Source organism: Phaseolus vulgaris, chromosome 2 (genome assembly GCF_051622355.1).
Source record: "Phaseolus vulgaris cultivar YP4 chromosome 2, ASM5162235v1, whole genome shotgun sequence".
Lineage (NCBI taxonomy): Eukaryota > Viridiplantae > Streptophyta > Magnoliopsida > Fabales > Fabaceae > Phaseolus > Phaseolus vulgaris.
The window spans coordinates 44342915-44363751 of NC_143499.1; the positions used below are offsets into that span (position 1 = coordinate 44342915).

General features: G+C 32.1%; 3 protein-coding genes across 3 annotated transcripts; 2 read left to right on the forward strand and 1 right to left on the reverse strand.

Moving 5' to 3' along the window:
- The first annotated feature begins 2808 nt into the window (after positions 1-2808).
- LOC137812439 (uncharacterized) lies at positions 2809-3717 on the forward strand. Its single transcript, XM_090298958.1, has 2 exons — positions 2809-3118; positions 3211-3717. The coding sequence occupies exons 1-2, from the start codon at positions 2884-2886 to the stop codon at positions 3363-3365; spliced, it is 390 nt and encodes a 129-aa protein (XP_090155084.1). The 5' UTR covers positions 2809-2883; the 3' UTR covers positions 3366-3717.
- A 6431-nt stretch (positions 3718-10148) lies between these two features.
- On the reverse strand, positions 10149-14671 carry UBP27 (ubiquitin-specific protease 27). The gene is made up of 10 exons (XM_068614413.2): positions 14200-14671; positions 13975-14092; positions 13693-13793; positions 13229-13459; positions 12514-12582; positions 12273-12401; positions 12002-12139; positions 11834-11896; positions 11240-11578; positions 10149-10786 (listed from the first exon to the last, which is right to left on the reverse strand). Exons 1-10 carry the CDS (start codon positions 14404-14406, stop codon positions 10514-10516), a joined length of 1668 nt encoding a protein of 555 aa, XP_068470514.1. The 5' UTR covers positions 14407-14671; the 3' UTR covers positions 10149-10513.
- Positions 14672-15108: 437 nt separating this feature from the next.
- Positions 15109-20664, forward strand: LOC137812442 (26S proteasome non-ATPase regulatory subunit 12 homolog A). Its single transcript, XM_068614415.2, has 12 exons — positions 15109-15216; positions 15468-15653; positions 16128-16235; positions 16324-16428; positions 16530-16586; positions 16700-16896; positions 18887-18986; positions 19088-19200; positions 19301-19451; positions 19576-19653; positions 19961-20209; positions 20379-20664. The coding sequence occupies exons 1-11, from the start codon at positions 15214-15216 to the stop codon at positions 20177-20179; spliced, it is 1317 nt and encodes a 438-aa protein (XP_068470516.1). The 5' UTR covers positions 15109-15213; the 3' UTR covers positions 20180-20209; positions 20379-20664.
- The last annotated feature ends 173 nt before the right edge of the window (positions 20665-20837 follow it).

The following is a 20837-nucleotide window of genomic DNA, read 5'->3' on the forward strand; positions in this document are numbered from 1 at the left end:
TCAGTTTATCTAAATGGGTCAACCACTCTCAAATTCTCGTGTGCATCAACAAAAGGCAATTTCTACCTCCATCATATAAATTCCAACCTACACCCTATCATCTTTAAAAATTTCTAAAATTATTTTATTCTAGATTTAAAATCCAAAATAGTAAAAATAATTCAAAAAAAAAATACATGATGGATAAAATAATTCGGAACACAAAATCAAAAATCATTTTGAATAAAAATATTTAGAATTCAAAAATGTGTTCTGAATATCTAAATCCAAAATATTTTTAGATAAAAAATTCTGAAAGTAATTTTTATTTACACCTTTTTTTTTAAGGTTATCTTCATCATTTTGAATGGTCATTTTTTTCATTTTCAATCCTAGGTTGAGTGCATGTTGGAATTCATATGGTATAGGGAGCATTTGCCTCAACAAAACTCATCCTCAAACAAAGAGGGTAGAACGGTGTAAAAATATATCTTATTTAAATTAATTAAATTTACCAATCCTTACTTTTTAATTAATTTACGTGAACGAAATAGTTAGAGTAAAATTAAATTTATAGAATGAAAAAAATGTTTGAAATGATATTATAAATAGGCCAACAAATAAGAATTGCATCACATGTGGACACAAATTGAAATGTAGCACCTTCCTTTGTTATAATCGACCATGACAATGACAAATTGTACCAAACAAAGATGTAAAAAGGAGTTAATAAACATTTTGTTTGTGAATATAATTAATAATTAGATGAGTATTTTGTTTGTTAATGATGTGAATGTGATGGTTGAAATGTTATGTTGATGTATATGACGTTGAGGTGGCGTAGGTGATGAGTGGAGGAGGAACAAAACATGTGAGTTTTTACCCTAATTTGGATTTCATGAAACAATGCATGACCCACTCTTATTGGCCCCTACCCAAAACCCGGACACATACATACATGCATGCTATCATAATCTACAAGTTGTTCGACTATCACCTTAAATATATTTGTTATTGTAAGAAAATTATTCTGTTAATCATTGTCAAAAATATTATTGCTATAAATTGATAAAGTTTCTTAGAAAAAACATTACAAGGGTTAAAGTTTAAATCTGAAGATATACATTGATAAAAAAAAAATTTAAGCCATAAAAGTATTATATATTTAATTAATTTATTTTTTGAAGTGATTGTTGCGTGAAAATCATTTAGTTAATGAGGTTTTGAAGCACATAAATAGGGTAATTTTTAAAGGAGGAGTAGTAAACCTATTATAAGCTTTTGCGTTGGTCCAGTTAAAGAATTGGTCTTGGATTACATCTAAGTCACCGTCTGCGTTTTTCTCATTTTTTGATTGGTGCTTAGATCCGATGGTTTGTATGAGTGTGATCACATGATGTATTTATCTAAGACGTTTGTCTCGGATGACTTTTTCTGATTTAAGTTATGAGTGTTTTATAGACATACACAAGAATATGTCTACTGAAAAAGGTTAATGTTGTGATTATTTATAAGGGTTGGATAACCCTAAAGTGATTCATATTTTTTATTTTTTATTGTTGATAAAAAAAACTTAATTAGTGATTTTTACATGAAAATCACTTATATTTTTAATTAATTATTGTGGTTATTCATAATGTCTTTTCTCCATAGAATCTTTCTTAATTAAGCGGAAAATTGGGAAATATTTAGTTTATGCATGGGAAATAAAGGGACAATGCAACCCCAGACTTAGATTGATGTGATGATTTTTCATCAGACAACAGTGTTCAATAGCTGATCTAAAAATGATTGGAGCAGCATCAATATGAGTCACATCTATTTTCTTTTTTTAATCATTAATGCATCTTTTTCTCTCATCTTTAACTTCATTAGAAGTAGGCATTAATAATTAATGATAAGATGATAGAAAAGTTAATTAATGTTAGATCTGGTTAAATCAACTTTTCTTGATTTACACTGGTTAAATAGTTTTAAAGAGAAAATAAGTTATGCCTTCAATTTTTCGAAGTGCTTAATTTTTATTTTTTGTTGAAGAACTATAAAGTGAATTGTTGATGTCAATTAGTAAACAGATTACACATTTTAATGAGATTTTTTTAGTGAATATTTTTTGTTACATAGTAAATAAATTTTTGGCAATCTTGCAAGGCTTCTTTTTGGCAAAGCTAGTGTGGAGGTTGTAGGTAGGAATTGAAATAACTAGTGATTGAGTTTGGGGTAAATATTAGTTAGGATTGACTCTCTAATACCATATTACAAAGTGAACTTTAAGCCTAACTCAACCCTATAAAACCAACTCATGAGATTCAGGTTTGCACACACTTATATACAATAAAAAACTTTAATCTCTACTTATGTGAGATTTCTAACAGAAAGAGTGATTATATCTCTTACTTACATTTATTTAGTAGAGAATGATGTAGAAAGACTTAAGGTGTCATTGTAGAAATTAAATGAAAGAAATAGATGTTTCATGGATTGCATGTGTTAGCATTCATGTCTGTCAGATTATATATGTTTAATTCACCCTATATCATGTGAGATATGATACGGGCCAAAGCCAAATGTTTTTGCTTCAGTCCTTGTTTCATAACCATACAATACGCTTAAATCATGGTGAAATAGTGTATTCCCCAAAGGAGAAGAATGGGGTCCCTCCCCTTCCCCAAAACGTTTCTTTGTCTTTTATGGAGTTTTTGTTTTGGATAAAGGGTTATTTTTTGTTGCAGATCATGCACCCTTGGTTAATTTCACAGTGCCAAGAGTAGAGGGACACAAAATGCCAACCAAGTAGCATTGAAGGAATGGAGCCATGTTTGCTCTTAACTTAGATCCTGTTTTCCAAGCAAAGTGTTGTCCCTTTCAGGGAAGACAAACCAGGAGACATGGATTAGAACCACAATGGCAACAATATTTTTCCTTGTCGTCAATGGTTGTACCCTCTTAAGGGTAACTACTTATTCCCCCACTCCTATAAAAAGAGGGCAACTAGGCCATGTCTTGTGCAAGTGCCAAATCATTATTATACACACTTTCATACCAAAAGCACTCCTAAAGTTAATGGCTACCTCACCAAATTGCAGGCACTTACTTCTTCTTTGTCTGTTGCTTTGCTTCATCACCATGACAGCCAGAGGTATGTTTAGTTTTATGTTTGCAGCTCTTTTGCTTTCTCCAAAATGTTACCAAATCATGATGTTTAAAATAGTTTTGGTTGATTTGTTGCAGCCAGAAGTTTGAGGGAGATTAAGCATGATGATGCAGTTAAGAAGGCTCAAACTGGTTTGTTTAAGCCACAACATGAAGCTGCACAACAAAGCAATGATGAATTGGACACAATGGATTACACACCTGCAAAAAGGAACCCTCCAATTCATAATTGAAGTTTTCCTCTTTTTTTTCTTCATTTTTTTAGAAAGAGCATCAATATCTCACAGTGCTTAGTTAATTAATCTGCAGTCCTGTATTCTAGGACCTTCAATGTATAGATATTGTTTGGACTTGGAAGCTAGGAAATCCACACTTCAATTATGGACTTAGTGTGTTTCTCTACCCTAAGTCACCAAGAAGAAAAAAAAAAGAACTTGTATAACAGAGTTAACAAAAAAGTGAAAATTTGGATCCTCCTTCATTTTAATGAAGAACAATTATTTAATATATGTATTAAAGAATCCTTGTTTCTGTGATGTTTAGAGAAGAATTAAATGAGGATGAGACTTAAAGGTTTGATTATCACATGTTCATGCAGCATCTGGAAACATTTGAAGTTAATTAGTAGCATATTTTAAGAATAGAAGGTGTGAAAATGCATTATGGTAAATGAAATAGAGTTATTTTGATATTTGTAGGTACAATATTGGATTTACTCTTCAATCTTCAGCCATAATAAGATCAAATTGTGCTAAAGGAGATGTGAGGACAAGAAATTAAATGTCAAAAAGTTCAGAAGTATGTCTGAATATGAATAATTTTTTTTACTCCATGGCATTTAATATGTTAAATATTTTCTGCTATTTTAATCAAAGCTAGATACCTGATCTTGCAGAGGAGCAAAGAACAACCATTCATTAAGAAATCAGCTGCAGTGCAACTACTGGTGCAAGGTGACCCCAACATGAATCTCAAATTTTATTTCTATTAAGTGTAATAATTAATAATAATAAAAGTTAAATCTTACATATTTAAAACAATTTTACAATATCATTTAATTACTCACAAATTGTTATTGACATATTTTAAAAATAATTATTATAAAAATTAATAAACTCATTTCCTTGGAGTTCTAAAAGATAAAACATAAGATTGTCATTAATTATGTCATTTTAGAATGAGTTGGGTAAAAGTTTTTAAAATGTTAATTTAATTAAAAAATGATTTTCTGAGTCTATCTAAACTTTTATTTATTCTTTTTATGATAATCATTTATTGGTCTAAAATATTTACTTATTTCTCTGATGAATAATATTTTTGTTATAAAATCTTCACTAGTGACCTAGAAATTTTCCTTTCTAATAATAATTTTGGCCCCACCATATAATGGTGGCTATATGAAATGTAGTTCTCTTATAGGCTTTTGCTTACTTAACTATAACATTATACAACCTATACTATATTACAGAGTTAAAATGATAGAAATACCCTCATAACCTTTTAAAAAAAATTTCCGAATATCCAAATTCGTAAGTCAAAATTTATCTTCTGAAATTCATAATTAATACTCTAGATATTGTCATTGGAAATAAGTTTTTCATTTTAAAGTCACTTCTACATTTCCATTTTTAAAGCAAAAATACTTAAAGTAAACTTTAAACCTAATTCAATTTCATAAAACTAACTTATGAGATGAGATTTGTACATACTTAGATATAATGAATTACTCTTATTATCTCTAGTCAATGTGAGATCTCCTACACTTATTTTAAAAGGTATTTTTGGAACTCGATTTCCACGACCTAGCTTCACATTCTTATGTTTGAAATCAAAATTCCAAAGGATAAATTGGGCGTTTGTATAGTGCAGGAATCAAAAGCCTCTCTTGAATGGCTTTGGCTAATGGGTTGGTTTTGGTTATAGTTTCATTTTCTGTATGAATTGAAGAGTGTCTGTTTCATAGGTTTAATAGCCCCAAATGAGGTTGGTTGATGAGCAATAGAGAGGGGACAAAAGAGGCCAACCAATGGACTCTTCCCATGTGATCCATACAAACATTGTCCATTATCCTAATCCTCTCCAAAAACCAAAAACCAAAAACATTGTCCATTGTCTTGTCTGAAAATGATGGAGGTCTCACCAATGTCTGCTATTTTCCCTCCCTTTGTTAAATACTGTCATCACCATCATTGAGTAATCAAATCTCTTATGCATGCAGTCTAACCCTAAAGAATAATACAATCAACCACCTTGGCATCATCTCCATGGCCAAGGCAATTGAATCATTGCTACCACCTTAGCTACCTATCAAATAATCTTGATTCAAAGGTTTTATTTTTTATTTCGGTACTATTAATATATTTTCATATTAAATTATGCAGAGTCGAGGTGAAATAAGTTTATATATTTTCTTGTTTCTCAATCCGTCGAAACATTTTTTAAAAACAAAATCGTGATAAAGTTTTTTTTTTATCAGAAAAAAAAAATCACTTTAGGAGTGATCCAACCATTTTACATAACAACTCCTAACAAAAGAGAAACCTCATAACTTACCAAAAGCTATGAACTCAAAACACAAAACCAACAAAGGTAACTAAAAAAACACCTACTCAAATGTTCTTGATCATAAACAAACAAGTCAACGGATCAAGATACTAATCAGACAAAAAAACCAAGCAGAATCACATTTAGATGTTAGTCAAGACCAAACCTTTAATTGAATCAAGAAAAAAAAATCTCAAAATGATCGAATACTCTCAAAATGGTGTCAGAGTACCAAATTTCAAAATAGATAATACCTCGAATGCGGTAATTTACCATAATACCACCGTTTCACAAAAGTTATGAAATGAATATCAAATACTTATCAATTTATTAGATAGTTATTTTTTATTAAAAATCTTATTGGTATTTTGTAATTTAAAATTGTAATCAAAGGTTACTATAATCAAAACATGGTTGAAGTGTGGGGCTGTATTAGCATGATACGGAAAAATCATTAATTAGTATTTGTAGTCATATAATAACTAACCTCTATCATTAACTAGTATTTGTAGTTATGTAATAAATCATCTCTATCATTATATATATATAAATTATAGAATTAGAATTAGAATTAAAAATATTTTAATATATTGTAAATTCTAAAATACTAAACTTCATTACATAGTATGTTTGGGATATAATATATATACTAAAATTCAGTTATTATTTGTTATATTTTCAACATATTATTGTTTACTACAAATCTATAAAAAGAATACTATATAAATCAAGGCTTCTACCCCGTTATATAGGAAAATTCAAATTTCGATAAAAGAACACAATTAAAATTCTCTTGTTTAAAAATTATGACAATTTGTACAATAATATATTCTCATGTTGAAAATATTATTAAAATTCTGTAAACGATATCAAAAGAAGCACTATAAATAAGTTATATTTATTTTATATTATGATCTCGTTTCTCAACTAATTATATCACATCATAAAGAATGAATAAAAATGAATATCCAAAACAAAGTAAGAACAAATCACCAGAATTTCGATTATATATATCATGCAAGTCCTTCTAGTTTTATAGCAGAGAGCTAACTTTATAAAATCCAAATACTGCTGAAATTCTCTTTTTGAGCAATTTCATTAAAGGATTTAATTATAATATATACGAATAAAAGAATATCATGAATAGTAATATCTTTGCAAAAATTAAATAAGAACTAGTAATTTAATGTGTGTGTATTTTCTATAAACCAAAGTATTTGTGAAGTTAATCACAAAGAATAATATTAAGAAGTATGAGTAATATAAGATAGCTAGTGGAGTGTGGACCAGGGACTAATTATAGTTTATTTTTATTGTTTGTTGGCTTCATATAAATTTTAGTGAATGAAAAAGATAGAACAATAGTATTTGAATTATTTGTCAATGTTACTTGTTATTTCCACAAATAAATAGAGGTTGATGTGTAGTGGAGAAGATGTAAATAAAGAAAATATTTGAGGGGAGTTTTTTTGATATATGAAGTCCAAAAACAATGTATATGGTTGGTGGATGTATATGTGAAAGAATTGACAAGGTGATGTAGGAAAATGTTTTATTATTATTATCAAAATTAAGTTATAAAAAATGTTTTTCAAGTTAGAAAAAAAGTTACATTACTTCTTCTTAAAGATATCACATCGACCAGTCATAACAACATTTTATAATATATAAGTGAGTGCAAATCTCATATTATAAGTGAGTTTTATAAGATTGATTTAGACTTAAAAATTCACTTTTTAATATGGTAATAAAGTCAAAAGTCATTTAAAGTTTATCCTAACGAGAGTTTATTGACCTTACCAGTTCTTGCTTGTTGTTTGGTTACTTGCTTTTGTAACCATACCAATTCTTACAAAAATGTAGGTCTTCATTCTTCTTTTTAGATTTGGCACAAACTTTGTGCTTATTTTGCTTCTCATACACGTTCCAAAATCAAGAAGTTCAAGGTTCAACTTCGTACACTAAAAAGGATTGCGTAATCTCTTCCTATCTTTTTTATATCAAGAAGATGGTAAATACTTTTGTTGTTGTTGGATCTCTATCACTTGAGGATCACATTGAAGTCATTCTTGATGGTTTATCTGAGAAGTATGACAACTTCGTTACATTAGTTACTTTATAACTTGATCCATATAGCATTGAGGAAATTGTAGATCTTTTGTTTGCCCAATAAAAACGCTTTGAGAAGAATCATACCTCTAACCAAAATCTTCCTCGAGCAAATCTAGCTTTTGGATCGTGGTCTTTTAAAACTTCACAAATCAATCATGGTTGCAAGGCTACACATCCGCACAGAGGTGAACATCCTTTTTATTGCCAAAACAACTACACATAGAGTTTAATGAGTACTTCCTAAAAACTATTTCATACTTACAGGTTAAGAGTATTCATTATTCAATTATAGAGTTAAAGTGTTATACTAAGTTGAATGTATCATTCATTGGGTAGGTACAATTAAGATAAATGATTTGTAATGATCTTGTTGTAGTGATTTTCCCATAATAGATTTTTTATTTTGTTGAGAAAATTACAACAAGTGCATCAACTTCCTTTTTTATATTTTTTACTAACATGATGTGTATTCGTTCAAATTCAAGTCATAACTACATAAGTTACAAACTTCATTGTCATCAATTTATGCATTTTGATTTTCACTTGTGATTGAAGTTGATGTCCTACTTATTTAGGAAAATATTTTTTATAATTCGTTAACCAACAATATCAATCCATAATTCATTAACCATGGACAACAATATCAGTTGCATTGCTTTTGTAACCACACCAATTATTACAAAAATTGTGGATCTTCATTCTTCTTCTTAGATTTGGCACAAACTTTATGTTTATTTTGCTTCTCACACACGTGCCACAATAAAAAAGTTCAAGGTTCAACTTCGTACACCAAAAAAATATTGCATCATCTCTTTTTATGTTTTTTTATATCAAGAAGACTGTAGATACCTTTGTTGTCGTTTGATCTCTTTCATCTAAGGATCACATCAACGTCATTCTTGATAGTTTAGCTGAGGAGTATGACAACTTCATCATATTGATTATTTCACAACTTGATCCATATAACATTGAGGAATTTGAATCACTTTTGCTAGAAGAAATGCTCCAATGTATAATTAAATAAAAACATCCACCATAACAAATGTGACAAAGGAATGGAAAGAGTATCACACATAAAGTGTGCAATACCATAGAAAAATGTCACTCTGAGATAGGAAGAAGAAAAATCTATAGATTATTCAACATTTCATATTTTATATATATGGGAGAGAGAGGTTAACACATTCATGCATTTCATCTTTTGTTTTTTTGTTTTTTCAAGTCTTTTCAAGTGAGACTGGAGAAAACAGTGATGGTGACCCTCGTAGACCATCTATCTCTTACACAAACTACAACCATGATACATGCCAAATAATGTTCTTGGCAACTTCCTACAACTACAAGCAAAGTTAGCATCTGCTAAATCTATATAAACCATCTCACAAATAATCTTCTGCATATATACAAAAAGATCCACTCACACACTGCAATTTTCAATTCTAATTATTTAACATGTTTCTGCAAACCAAACGCATTCTCCTTGTGCTCTCTTCCTCCTCTGCCTCATCCCTATCCATGCTAGAAGTATAGATTTAATATTTTATTATATAATAGTACTATATATATATACTTTGGATTAATATTAAGATTTTTCTATATTCAGCACGGACACTGAAAGAAAAAAACAACATGGTTAGAAGTAGGGCAACTTGTGATCATGTATTTAAGCCAAGAGAAGGTAAAGATAACGCAAACAAAGTGTTCTCAATGGATTACAGTCCAGCCAGAAGGAAGCCTCCAATCCACAATTTGAATTGAACGAAATTTTGTGCCATTAATTATTCATTTAATGTATTTGGATATTTTAAATGTTGAAAATCTCATATTAACTAAAGATAAAAATATTTTATAATATATAAGTGAATGTAAATCTTAATTAATTTCATAAACTTAAGTTAAATTTAAAGTTCATTTTTATCAGACTATCCGTTATCGAATCATGTTGTTTCTCTTCACTTTATATATATATATTCATGTACGAATTGATATATCTCGATGTAAGGCTGTGTTAAAGATTTATATCAACTAAAAATAAAGACATTTCATAGTATATAAATGAGAACAAAATCTTATTAATCGATTTTATAAAGCTAAGTTAAATTTAAAATTCACTTGGAAGATATTTACCATTTCAACAAGATTACAAATTCAACAACTTAAAGTTCTACATTAAATAAAGATAACTACTGCTAATAATATAAAACTAGAAAAAAACAATTTTTTTATAAAGTTTTTTATCTATTTATATTATAACATGTTAAAATTAGTTATCACTTATTCAATCTCAGTTAAACTATGGGTGAACTAATAAGAACATCAATTTTTCTTTAAACTAATTAAGCCAACCCTAAAATATATTCTTTTAGAACATTAATTTTAATTGAGTGAAGTTAATAAAAGTTAGTGCTTTCTGCTGCAGTCTGCAACTGTAGCTGTTGCGATGATCAGTCTGCAACTAAAAACCTTTTGATGGGCTTAACCACAATAAGGGAACAAAATTAGCTGAGCATACAAAAACAACTGAAAACCATTCCAAGTATAGTTATTTATTCTTTCATTACCCTCCTCCAAAGATTGTGAAGCAATTTGGAACAACCTCAGCACAGTTCATATACCACTCGTGGTGAGTTAAGATGGCACACCGTGGACTCCTGTGATTCAGAAATAGCAATCAATGCATCTTGTGAACCCAGAACTTCCCAAAGCAAAAGAAAGGATTTTTTATTCAGTTCCTTGGAATTCTCTCGTAGAAGAGCAAGCTGGCCTCACTGGAAAGAACATCTTCCACTGAAACAGCATGCACTTGAGAATCTGAAATACAAAACCAATGCATTGGAGTTTGATTAAGGTCATCATCACAGACATCTTCTGAGGATTTCCCTCTTACACTTCTGTACACAGTGTAATGCCCACTTCCAGCTTTACCAAAGTGTTCCACAACAGAAACAAGTTGATACAAACATGTTTCTTGAGAAACTAAATCACAAGAAGCATCTGCCTGCATAGAGCACAACACAGTGAGAAGATGAAAAACATATCAACCACTTGGGGTGTGTTTGGGACAATTACCAAAATTATATTATTTTAATAATTGATTATAATTTTTTTTTGGTAAGTTTAATAAAAAGTGGTTTTAAGATAATTAATTTCATTTAAATGCTAAAAAATCAGCTTATACATAGAAGGGAATGTAAAGAGCTGACAGGAAAAAATGCTAAAGAATAATAATGAACTAAAATTTCAGATTCGTGAAAACAACTTAATAAAAAAAGAAGTTTTTATTAAATTTCAGCTGATGTCCCCAACATCCAACTTGATGGATAGATACATGAAACTTCTCTAAAGTGGGCATATTATGGACAGAAACAAGATGCAAGGATACGGTATTTCAAAGTTCAGTGTAAATTAAATGCATCAACATCAAAAAAGAAAATAAAATACTTAAACCAACCTTGTCATTGGATTGCATATGTGCATCTGAGTGAGTACTTTCTGAAGTGCCAGAGCAGGGAAATACAGTGTCACTATGAAGTTCCAGTCCATTTGTAGAGGAGACAAATCTATCATCAAGAGCATCTGAATTTATCTGCTCCCTCCTTGCTTCATAAAGGCTACTAAATTTCAATGTTCTTATCTTGGATTGCATATCAGAGTGATTTGGCAAAATATTTCTTCTGTTGTACTTCAAATTTAATGACAAACTTTGTACATCTATGTCCTGTGTCTTTACTCCCAGCCAAGTTGTCATGAATGACAACATATCCAAAATCAACGGAAAAGAAATATGTCCCTGCATTACCATATCATGACAGAAATTAACCATGAAACCCAATGAATATTCATATGCTACTCAGTTACTACCATCTATTGTTCAGTTCATTGAATCTATAATATAGAATAACAGTCAAGTTTACGTCATAAATAAAAGCACAATGAAATTGGCATTAGGTTCAGGGAACTTTTATTTTCCTTTTGGAAGGGGAAGGGAGGGGGGGGGGGGGGGACAAAAACAGATATAAATCCAATATGTCAGACATTCAAGTACCTGTAGTTTGACTAGCTCTCCAAAGACATTCATAGAAACTCTTTTCAACTGGATGCATAAAATCTGCAACCAAGCAATGTTTTAGTAGTTCAGACATTGAACTACAAAAGAAAAGGTTGTGGAGAAAATTAGAAATGCCTGATCAGAAAACATAGTGTGCATACATACCCTTGGACACCTAGCAATACTTAGCTGCTTCTGAGTATGTGAAAACCTGTTTGACCAAGGTAGTTTATCGAGATTATAGATTTTTCGGCAATCACAGATTTCTGGATCAGAGCATCTCCTTAGTTTTTCAACCTCTACCTGAGTAACAATGGCACAGAAATCATATTGGACGACACAAAGATTAGTTGCTGGATTCGGCAACTACCAACTATGCATCCCTAAGCTGCTATTATCAATCTCTAAATGAATAAAATATTCAAACAGGGAGGACCTCATTTCCTTCCATTACAGAAAGATATTTGATTGCGGCATTATGCCAACAGTAGCTGCACCGATAATTTTCAACATTTTCGGCAACAATGAACTGCTTCAGGCAATCCACCAGTGTACAACCAAATCTCTGTAACATATCACATTTAAAAATCAGGGAGCTACAGGAGACATGCAGCACTTCAATTATAAAAGAAATAACATTGAAGCTACAGATGAGTTACATTAGTTTCAAAACTTACTATGGTGGAACTACCACTAAGCACAGGTGAAAGAGGTAAACAATCAAAATGTTCCAAGTTAATTGAGATCTGCACTGAAAAAATATAAAGTTAAAAAAAGAATAAATGAATGTTACAATACAAGAGATATTATCACAATTACACTAAGAATAATGATAGAGGAAACTGGGGAGTTATTTTAAAAAACAAAATAGATATTATGTAAAGCTAAATAGTAGTCAACACAGCTAAATATGCAGCCAAAAAGTACACTATCAAGTCAATAGTAACTTTATTGCAAGTTGGGAGTAATTAAGTTAGTTGCCCTTAGTCATTTCCATAACTTGCATGTCAAAGTAAGTCATTAGTAGCTTCTAGAACCCAAGTCATATCATCCTACAACCTTATTGCCAATATTTTTCTTCATTGCTTACCATTTTTAAATTAGTGATAGGAACTTGGATATTATGGGGTGCCTAAGTCTCACACTAAGTAATATGAGATGCTCGGTAGAGTATTTTAATAGCTAGCTTTTGAGGGTGGGTTCCCCAAATGCTTGGGTACTTATCAATTACTAACTTCACTTGTTCCTATAAGTTTTACCAAGAGGCTGTGATGTTACCCTAAGATCTCCTTTAGCCAGTCTCACATTACAATTACAAACAAAGACCATGCTTTGTATGTCCAACTAATGCAGAAAAGTTAATTGTACTGCATTGAGAAAAGTTCCATGTACCTGGGATGAACAACTTTGACAGGTCAAGCTGCTTGCAAGAATCCCATCAAAAGGTCCAAGGAAGTGTTGATGCCATCGTTCCTTCTCACTTTGGCAGTTCCTCTGTATTGGAGTAAGAATTCTATTATTAGAAGCAAAAATGTCTGCTAAAGAACTCATCTTTGGAGCATAACAACCTCCAAATTCTTCTCTCAAAGAACATAACAGATGGAGAAAAGCTTCAGCAGCATCCTTCAATAACAAAAAAAAAAACAAGAATGAGTCAGAATTAAAACATCACTAAGCCACTAACCATGTGCTTGGTTCCACATACAAAGCTCAAAATTTGCGTTAAAAACATGGAATTCAGAAGCTATTGAGAGTAGCTTCCACCTTGAACATTAAAGGTGGACGTGAGTAGTAATAGCTAGCACGATGCAATTGCAAACAAACTATAAATCAGTCATTAAAACACAAAATCCTACCTGCTGACTAGTCAGATTAAAGTTTGGAATGTAATTCGACATGGCGAGCATAGTCTTTCGTGGACTCAATGTAACCTTTTCCCCACTAACTGAACTCAGCTCTGCACATACATAACACAATCACAAAAACCAATTTTTAGAGAAACTATTACAAGAAATCTTCTTCAAATTAGTTTATCCATATGTTAATTTCAGCCTAGTTTATTCATTCACTTTCCTTAATATTTTTTTTCGTGTATATGTTTAAAGAGAAGTTTATCCACTTAGTCAAATTTCTTCTACCTTCTAATAAAGTAGCCAAAGAAAGTGAAAGAGGCATGTTTTCATCCAGGTCCATATTCCCACACTCTCCCATCACGACGTGAAGAAAGCCCTGAAAGTAAAAACAGCTGGCTAGAGCCTGCAAAAAATAAATAACGATAAAAATATAATTTTTTGCAGCATACGAGCATAAAAGTTCATTTGGGGATTGAAGAAAGAGGAGAAGCAACATCGAGAGTTTTTTACCTGCAAAACGACGTTGAGAAAGCAATTGTTTTGGAGGTTTTGCAAACCGGGAACAGAGAGAGACTGGTCGGAGCTACCATTATGCGTAGCGAAGGTTAATGGAATCCCCACTTTGCCATCTTTCAGTGTCAATATCGCACCCACTATGCCCACAACGCCACCAACCGTTACGCCAATCCAATTCATAGGGCATTCGTTAAACATCATCTTTTCCAGATTCTACTTTCCGTTTGGGATTTATCTGCGGCCAGCGATTGCTTCAGAACCAAACGGTTATCTCAGCTTGCTTTTAATCTTCTCTGTGGAGCCTCCTTTGTTGTGTGAGAACCATATACACTGTGTTTAAAATACAAGTTTTAGAGAACATCTCTTGTTCAACCTTTTAATTCATGCTGTTGTATCTTTTAAGAAAATACGAAAATATTGTTTTTTAAGGTTGTTATTCTTTAAAGAAAAAATAACCAATTTTTTTTCAATTTCATATTTACAGAACCTATTTTCTTTTATACCAAACATCTGCAAACATTAAACAAAAGAAATATGCTGGGTTGGTGTGATCAATCTCGAGTATCAACAAATTAGTTAGAATATGTTGAGAAGATATTATCTTAGAATAATTATATTTAGATAAAAATGGTTATGATTTCTGTTTGAGACAATAGTTAAAATTTGTAAAAAGGTTATTAAAATAGTTTTGTTTTATGAATGAAAATATTTATAATTATGATTTGATTGCAAATTTTCATATTTTATCTGTATGCGTATTTTTTTTTTCATTCAAACAAAATTAATTAACTCAAAATGAAAATTCAAGAATTGAAAAATAAAAAATTAAAGCGGTTCGGGCCAGTGAATTAAGAGCGTTGTTGGGCCTGAGTGGGCCTGAGCAGCGTATAAAAGGAGCATCCATGTGTTTCTCCTACCTCTTCTACCTTCTTCCACTTTTCCTTCTATTTTCAATTTTCAATAATTGACGACTCCTTGGGAGATCTCTCACTCGCCCACAATCCTACCATGGTACTCTTTCTTCTTCACGCTCCTTCCACTTTCACTCAATTCATTCATGGATCGAAGCCGTTTCAGATCTCTTTCTTTTCTTTGTTGCCGCATGCGTCTTCTACTCTTATTCCCACACTTCCACCGTTAATTTTGCCTCGCACTTGTTTTTTTCCTTCAACGACTCTGCCAATGTTCTTGCTAATTTTTCTTTTCTGAACCGAAATTCGACGATTCTTTTCGCTGACGGTTCCTCTGAAAATTTTCTGTAGGCGAATTTAGACGCGGCGATAGAGCAATTGCTGAATGTGGAGAAGCAGATGAGACTCGCCGGTGACGTGGCAGGAACGAGAAAGGCGGCCACTGACATTCTGCAGCTCTGCTTCGATGCGCGAGCCTGGAAAACCCTCAATGACCAGATTGTCGTTTTGTCGAAACGCCGTGGCCAGCTTAAACAGGTTCTCTTTGCCGCTGAGCTTCGATTGTTTTTATTATTTATTTTTTCCTCATGTGTGCGAAAATCTCTTAGGTTACGTGAATCGCGCAGTGGTTTTGTGTGAGGAGGTTTAGGGTTTACTTCGGTCCGAAATATTGGTATTTGTTTGTGCATTTAGAATGGGAATTGTTTAGTTACAAATGTGTTTTTAGTAATTTCGGGCGAATGAATTACCGAAATTTGATTTTGACAACAAAGTATGTATATAGATAAAATGTTTTCTGTAAATGGTACCTAGGTTTTAATTAGTGGTCGTAGATTCGTCGTGATCGTTGACATTGTAGAAAATTGCTGACAGATGCAATCATAATTAGTAACAATGCGGTCACGGAGGGTTCCAAAATCGTAATGTTGTGGCCTAATTCTTTTTAAAATCATTAATGGTTTATGAAACATGGAGTTGTCTGTCATTAAGGAGATGGTTCTATGTTTGCAGGCTGTAACAGCTATGGTACAGCAGGCTATGCAATATATTGATGAGACACCAGATGTTGAAACTCGCATAGAACTCATCAAAACGTTGAACAGTGTGTCTGCAGGGAAAGTGAGTGTGCTAATTTTGAGCCTTTTGTTTCTTTTTAATCATTTTTGTTATACCATCTTGTCTTTTTAAATGTTTTATTGGTTTTTAGATATATGTGGAAATTGAGAGAGCTCGATTGATCAAGAAACTTGCGAAAATCAAGGAACAACAAGGGCAGATAGCTGAAGCCGCTGATTTGATGCAAGAAATTGCGGTTCGTGAGGATGTGTCATTTTTATTGCTTTTATGTGAACTGTATTTCTTTATATAACTAATTAGTTTTCAGTTTACTAATGGAATTCGAAATATTAACAGGTGGAAACTTTTGGTGCCATGGCCAAGACTGAGAAGATTGCATTCATTCTCGAACAAGTATGAGACATTTTTCTGTGTATTTTTCTGTGATTACAGCAATAGCTGGCCATTAGTTTTTTGTGTTGCAATTCAGTAGCTGACTTAAGAATCTTGTATGTCAAATTTTATAGGTTCGTTTGTGTCTAGACCGTGAGGATTATGTTCGTGCACAGATACTTTCTAGAAAGATTAGTCCAAGAGTATTTGTTGCCGATACATCTAAGGAAAAGAAAAAGCCTAAAGAAGGCGATAATGTTGTTGAAGAGGCCCCTGCAGATATACCCTCTTTGCTGGAGTTGAAGCAGATTTATTATGAGCTAATGATTCGGTAATTGAATATGTACTTCATGTTGCCCTCGTTTTATTGCTCTATTATGATGCAGTTCATAGTAGTTAGTATCTTACGATTCACGATACGTATCTTACGAAACGATACGGTTTCACCCTCCCACGATACGAATCGTGTGAAGAATCTTTTTCGTCCCTGAATCTTAGTTGTATCATGCGATTCGCACAAAGAATCGCTGAATCCCGAAACGAAACGATTTAGTATTGTGTGAATCAGTGTGGATTTTAAAAAATGAGTAAATAAAAAAAGATAGAGATAATTTGTTTAATAACATGTATGCACCATAGAGGTTGTTTTGGTGAAATTGTGTGGTATATATATACATATATATAATTTATTGTATCTTGCATGTATACATATCTTATATATTTAAGTATATATTAAATTTTTTTAATGTTTATGAATCTTACGATTCACGATACGAAACGATTTACGATTCATATATCAGCTCTCCGATACACTACTTGTATCTCGATTCTACTACCATGATGCAGTTACAAATATTGTGCCTTCCCTTATATATTTAATATCGCTTTCCTTTTTATTTTTTATATGTCAAATCAAGTAAAAGGTGAAAATTGCTCTTGCTTTTGAGCTTTCTATAAACATTGCTTCTAGTCAGTCCAATATGTGCATTCTAGATCCCCAAGAATAAGGCATAGTGCTTATTCACTGCTTGATGGTTTGGATTGGAAAATAATTTGCTGATGGCTTAAATTGACCTTGTTACTAAATTTCGAAGTTGAAATGGAAGAGTATAGGGAAAACACCTGTGTCTACAATGCTACTTGCCAACCATGCTGAATTTTAGGCCAGCTACACTGCCACCGTTTTGGATTTATTACTGATTTCAGATTCAATTCTGCAACTATCTTTAGCTTATTATCATGTTTGGATCAAATGGTCTTTGGAGTGGTGGTAGAACTTCTTTAGGTAGAAAAGCATTGATTAAAACTCCTGAAGTGGAAAAAATTATTTTGTCACATGTAAAATTTGCAGGTTATTATATTAGATCATCCTCTAGGTTTTTAGTTTTCCCATTTTATTAATAACAATTAATCATTTCAAAAAGAAACCAACTACTATAAGCTACTTGATATTTCATTATCACCCAATTTCTGTATTTTATTGTAACAAAGTGATAATTTAGACAATCCTAATGAAGTATATTCTCTTAAAATTACTTATGGCCTAGCGTATGCAAACACTAAACATGTTTTTGTATATTATTGTAAAAAGCATTTTTCTTCTAAAACTGAACAAGTCGGCCTTAAATATAGGAATAAGCGTTTTTAGTCTGTATACTTTATTAATTGTAAGGTATGTAATTGTGACCAATTCTAACTGTTTCTTAATATTGTGAGAAACATATTCTTCCTCCTTTGGTAGTGTGTCTTGCACTGAATTAATTGATTTTGAATGATGAGATTTTGGCTCCTATTAATTTTGTTCAATTCTCTAATAAATAAAACCCTTTTTTATGTTAACTTGTAATTCCCGTATATGTTCATAACAATTTTGTGTGTCATGTTGTGGGTGACCAATATTTAGTATATCAATGTGCTTTATGTTGGCTGCCAAGGGTTTAAAAGACCATCTTTTATACATGGGTTCAGAACAAGCTATGATACCATAGGTGGATTTAATATGTCATGTTCAGTGCTTTATCTATCAATTATCATTCATGCTGTTTGTGTTATTTAATTCTAGTTCACATGAACTAAAATTTTAAATGTCTGTGAAATGGCTTGTAAAATTTGGCAATAGTGAAGTGTATGAAATTGCCATTGCTTTTCAAATTTTGTGCAATATATAACTTGGGACTTAAGTAATGTGAAATGATGTAGATGAGTGTTTGTTTATTCTACCTTCATGCTACATATGTTTTAACTATTTATTTTTTGCGGCTACTTGCTGATGATTTTTTAATATCTGAGTTGTCTTATGCTGGTATTGTTTATGTTCAAAGGTATTATTCCCACAATAATGATTATCTTGAAATTTGCCGTTGCTACAAGTCAATATATGAGATTCCATCTGTCAAAGAGAACCCAGCCAAGTGGACTCCGGTAAGCTTTCTCCTTGTTTTATTTTTTTTTTACCTTTTCTGTTACTGTGACATATGTTTTGCAATATTATGTTTTTTCTTAATGTTATTTTGTGCATGTAGATTCTAAGGAAAATATGTTGGTACTTGGTTCTAGCCCCGCATGATCCAATGCAGTCAAGCCTTCTGAATTCCACTTTGGAGGATAAGAATCTATCTGAGATTCCGAACTTCAAGTATGCCATCCCCAGTTTTATCATGTCTACCAAGTCATGTTTTATCTTTTAGGATTTCCTTGTCATTTGGTGTGCCTATTGATGTATATTTTGTGCGTAGGTTACTTTTGAAACAGCTGATTACCATGGAGGTTATCCAATGGACAACTCTATGGGATACATATAAGAATGATTTTGAGAATGAGAAGGCCTCTGGGGAATCTTTCGGTGAAAAAGCAGCGGAAGATCTGAAGCAAAGAATAATTGAACATGTAAATACAAAATAACTGGTGCACTATATTTTTTCTCAAGCCATCAATTTTGGTTGTTGGTCTTGTGTGATATGCTTTATGTTTTGTACTTTTGCGAGCATTAATACGAACCTTTACCTTTCAGAATATTCTTGTTGTTTCAAAATACTACGCAAGAATTACATTGAAGAGACTTGCAGAACTTTTGTGTCTCAGCGTACAGGTTTGTGATTCTAGTTGTGGTTGTGCTTTTTCAGTTAAGTGTTACCGTGGAAATTCTTTTAAATGGTGTTTGGTGTTACACCTAACCTGCCACTGGATGCTAGTGTTTCAGAGGAAAATGTTATCTTGGTGGTTGGCAGGGTCTGTTTATGTTGGTGCACTGCAGGAGTTTGCTTACCACCTCTAGTGGTTTTTTTTTTTATGGTTTAACTGCATGTGAATGTGTTGTAACTGAATTTATTTCATTTTCTTGAAATGCTATTTCGTTTAGTATGATGATTCTAGTTTATATTTCATACAAAATTCAGGAAGCTGAGAAGCATCTTTCAGATATGGTAGTGTCTAAGGCGCTGGTGGCAAAGATTGATAGGCCAATGGGAATAGTCTGTTTCCAAACAGCAAAGGATAGCAATGATATTCTTAACACATGGGCAGCAAACTTGGATAAACTGCTTGATCTCGTGGAGAAGAGTTGTCATCAAATACACAAGGAAACCATGGTCCATAAAGCTGCGTTGAAGGTTTAAGAAGGTCCATATCAGCAGTTACAATCACAGGTAAGGTTTTTGTCCCTTTTCTCTCTCTTCTACAAATTTTCTCATCGCAGTTTCAAGAGGTAGTTGGGGACACGGGAAGGAAGTTGTTTTAAGGGAAATGGTAGAATCGTGACTGTTCTCGGTTCAGTATTTCCTATTTTGTCATAATGCTGGTTTCTGGTAATTGCAGGGGCACCCTAATATCGACGTGATTTTGTACTGAAGTTGGCTATTTCGGGAATGTCTTTTAAATATCACCTACCGAGTTGGTGAAGATATTCGTAGAACGCGATTCCTTTTTCATCTTATATTTTGTGGCGCATGCGTTCAGGGTAGAGCTGGATATATGCATATTAGTTGGTAAAATTGTTGTATACTACTGGAACATCATACCTTACTACTGCCTTTATGACAGGATCCTAAACGATCTTGATTGAAGCAGTGGCTAGAAATTGAGTGTTTGCTCATTTATATTCTTTTTCCTGGTTGATTTTTTTTTCCCTCGTGTACTTCTTTTCTCTATTAACATTTTTTTGTGCAATTTGGACATGTTTTTTTCCTGAATGACAATTTGCGAGCTGATTGCAATGCATCTAGTGTCGAGTAAAGTATTTCGTGATCTTCGAAGGCAACGTCGTTGGAGGAGTTT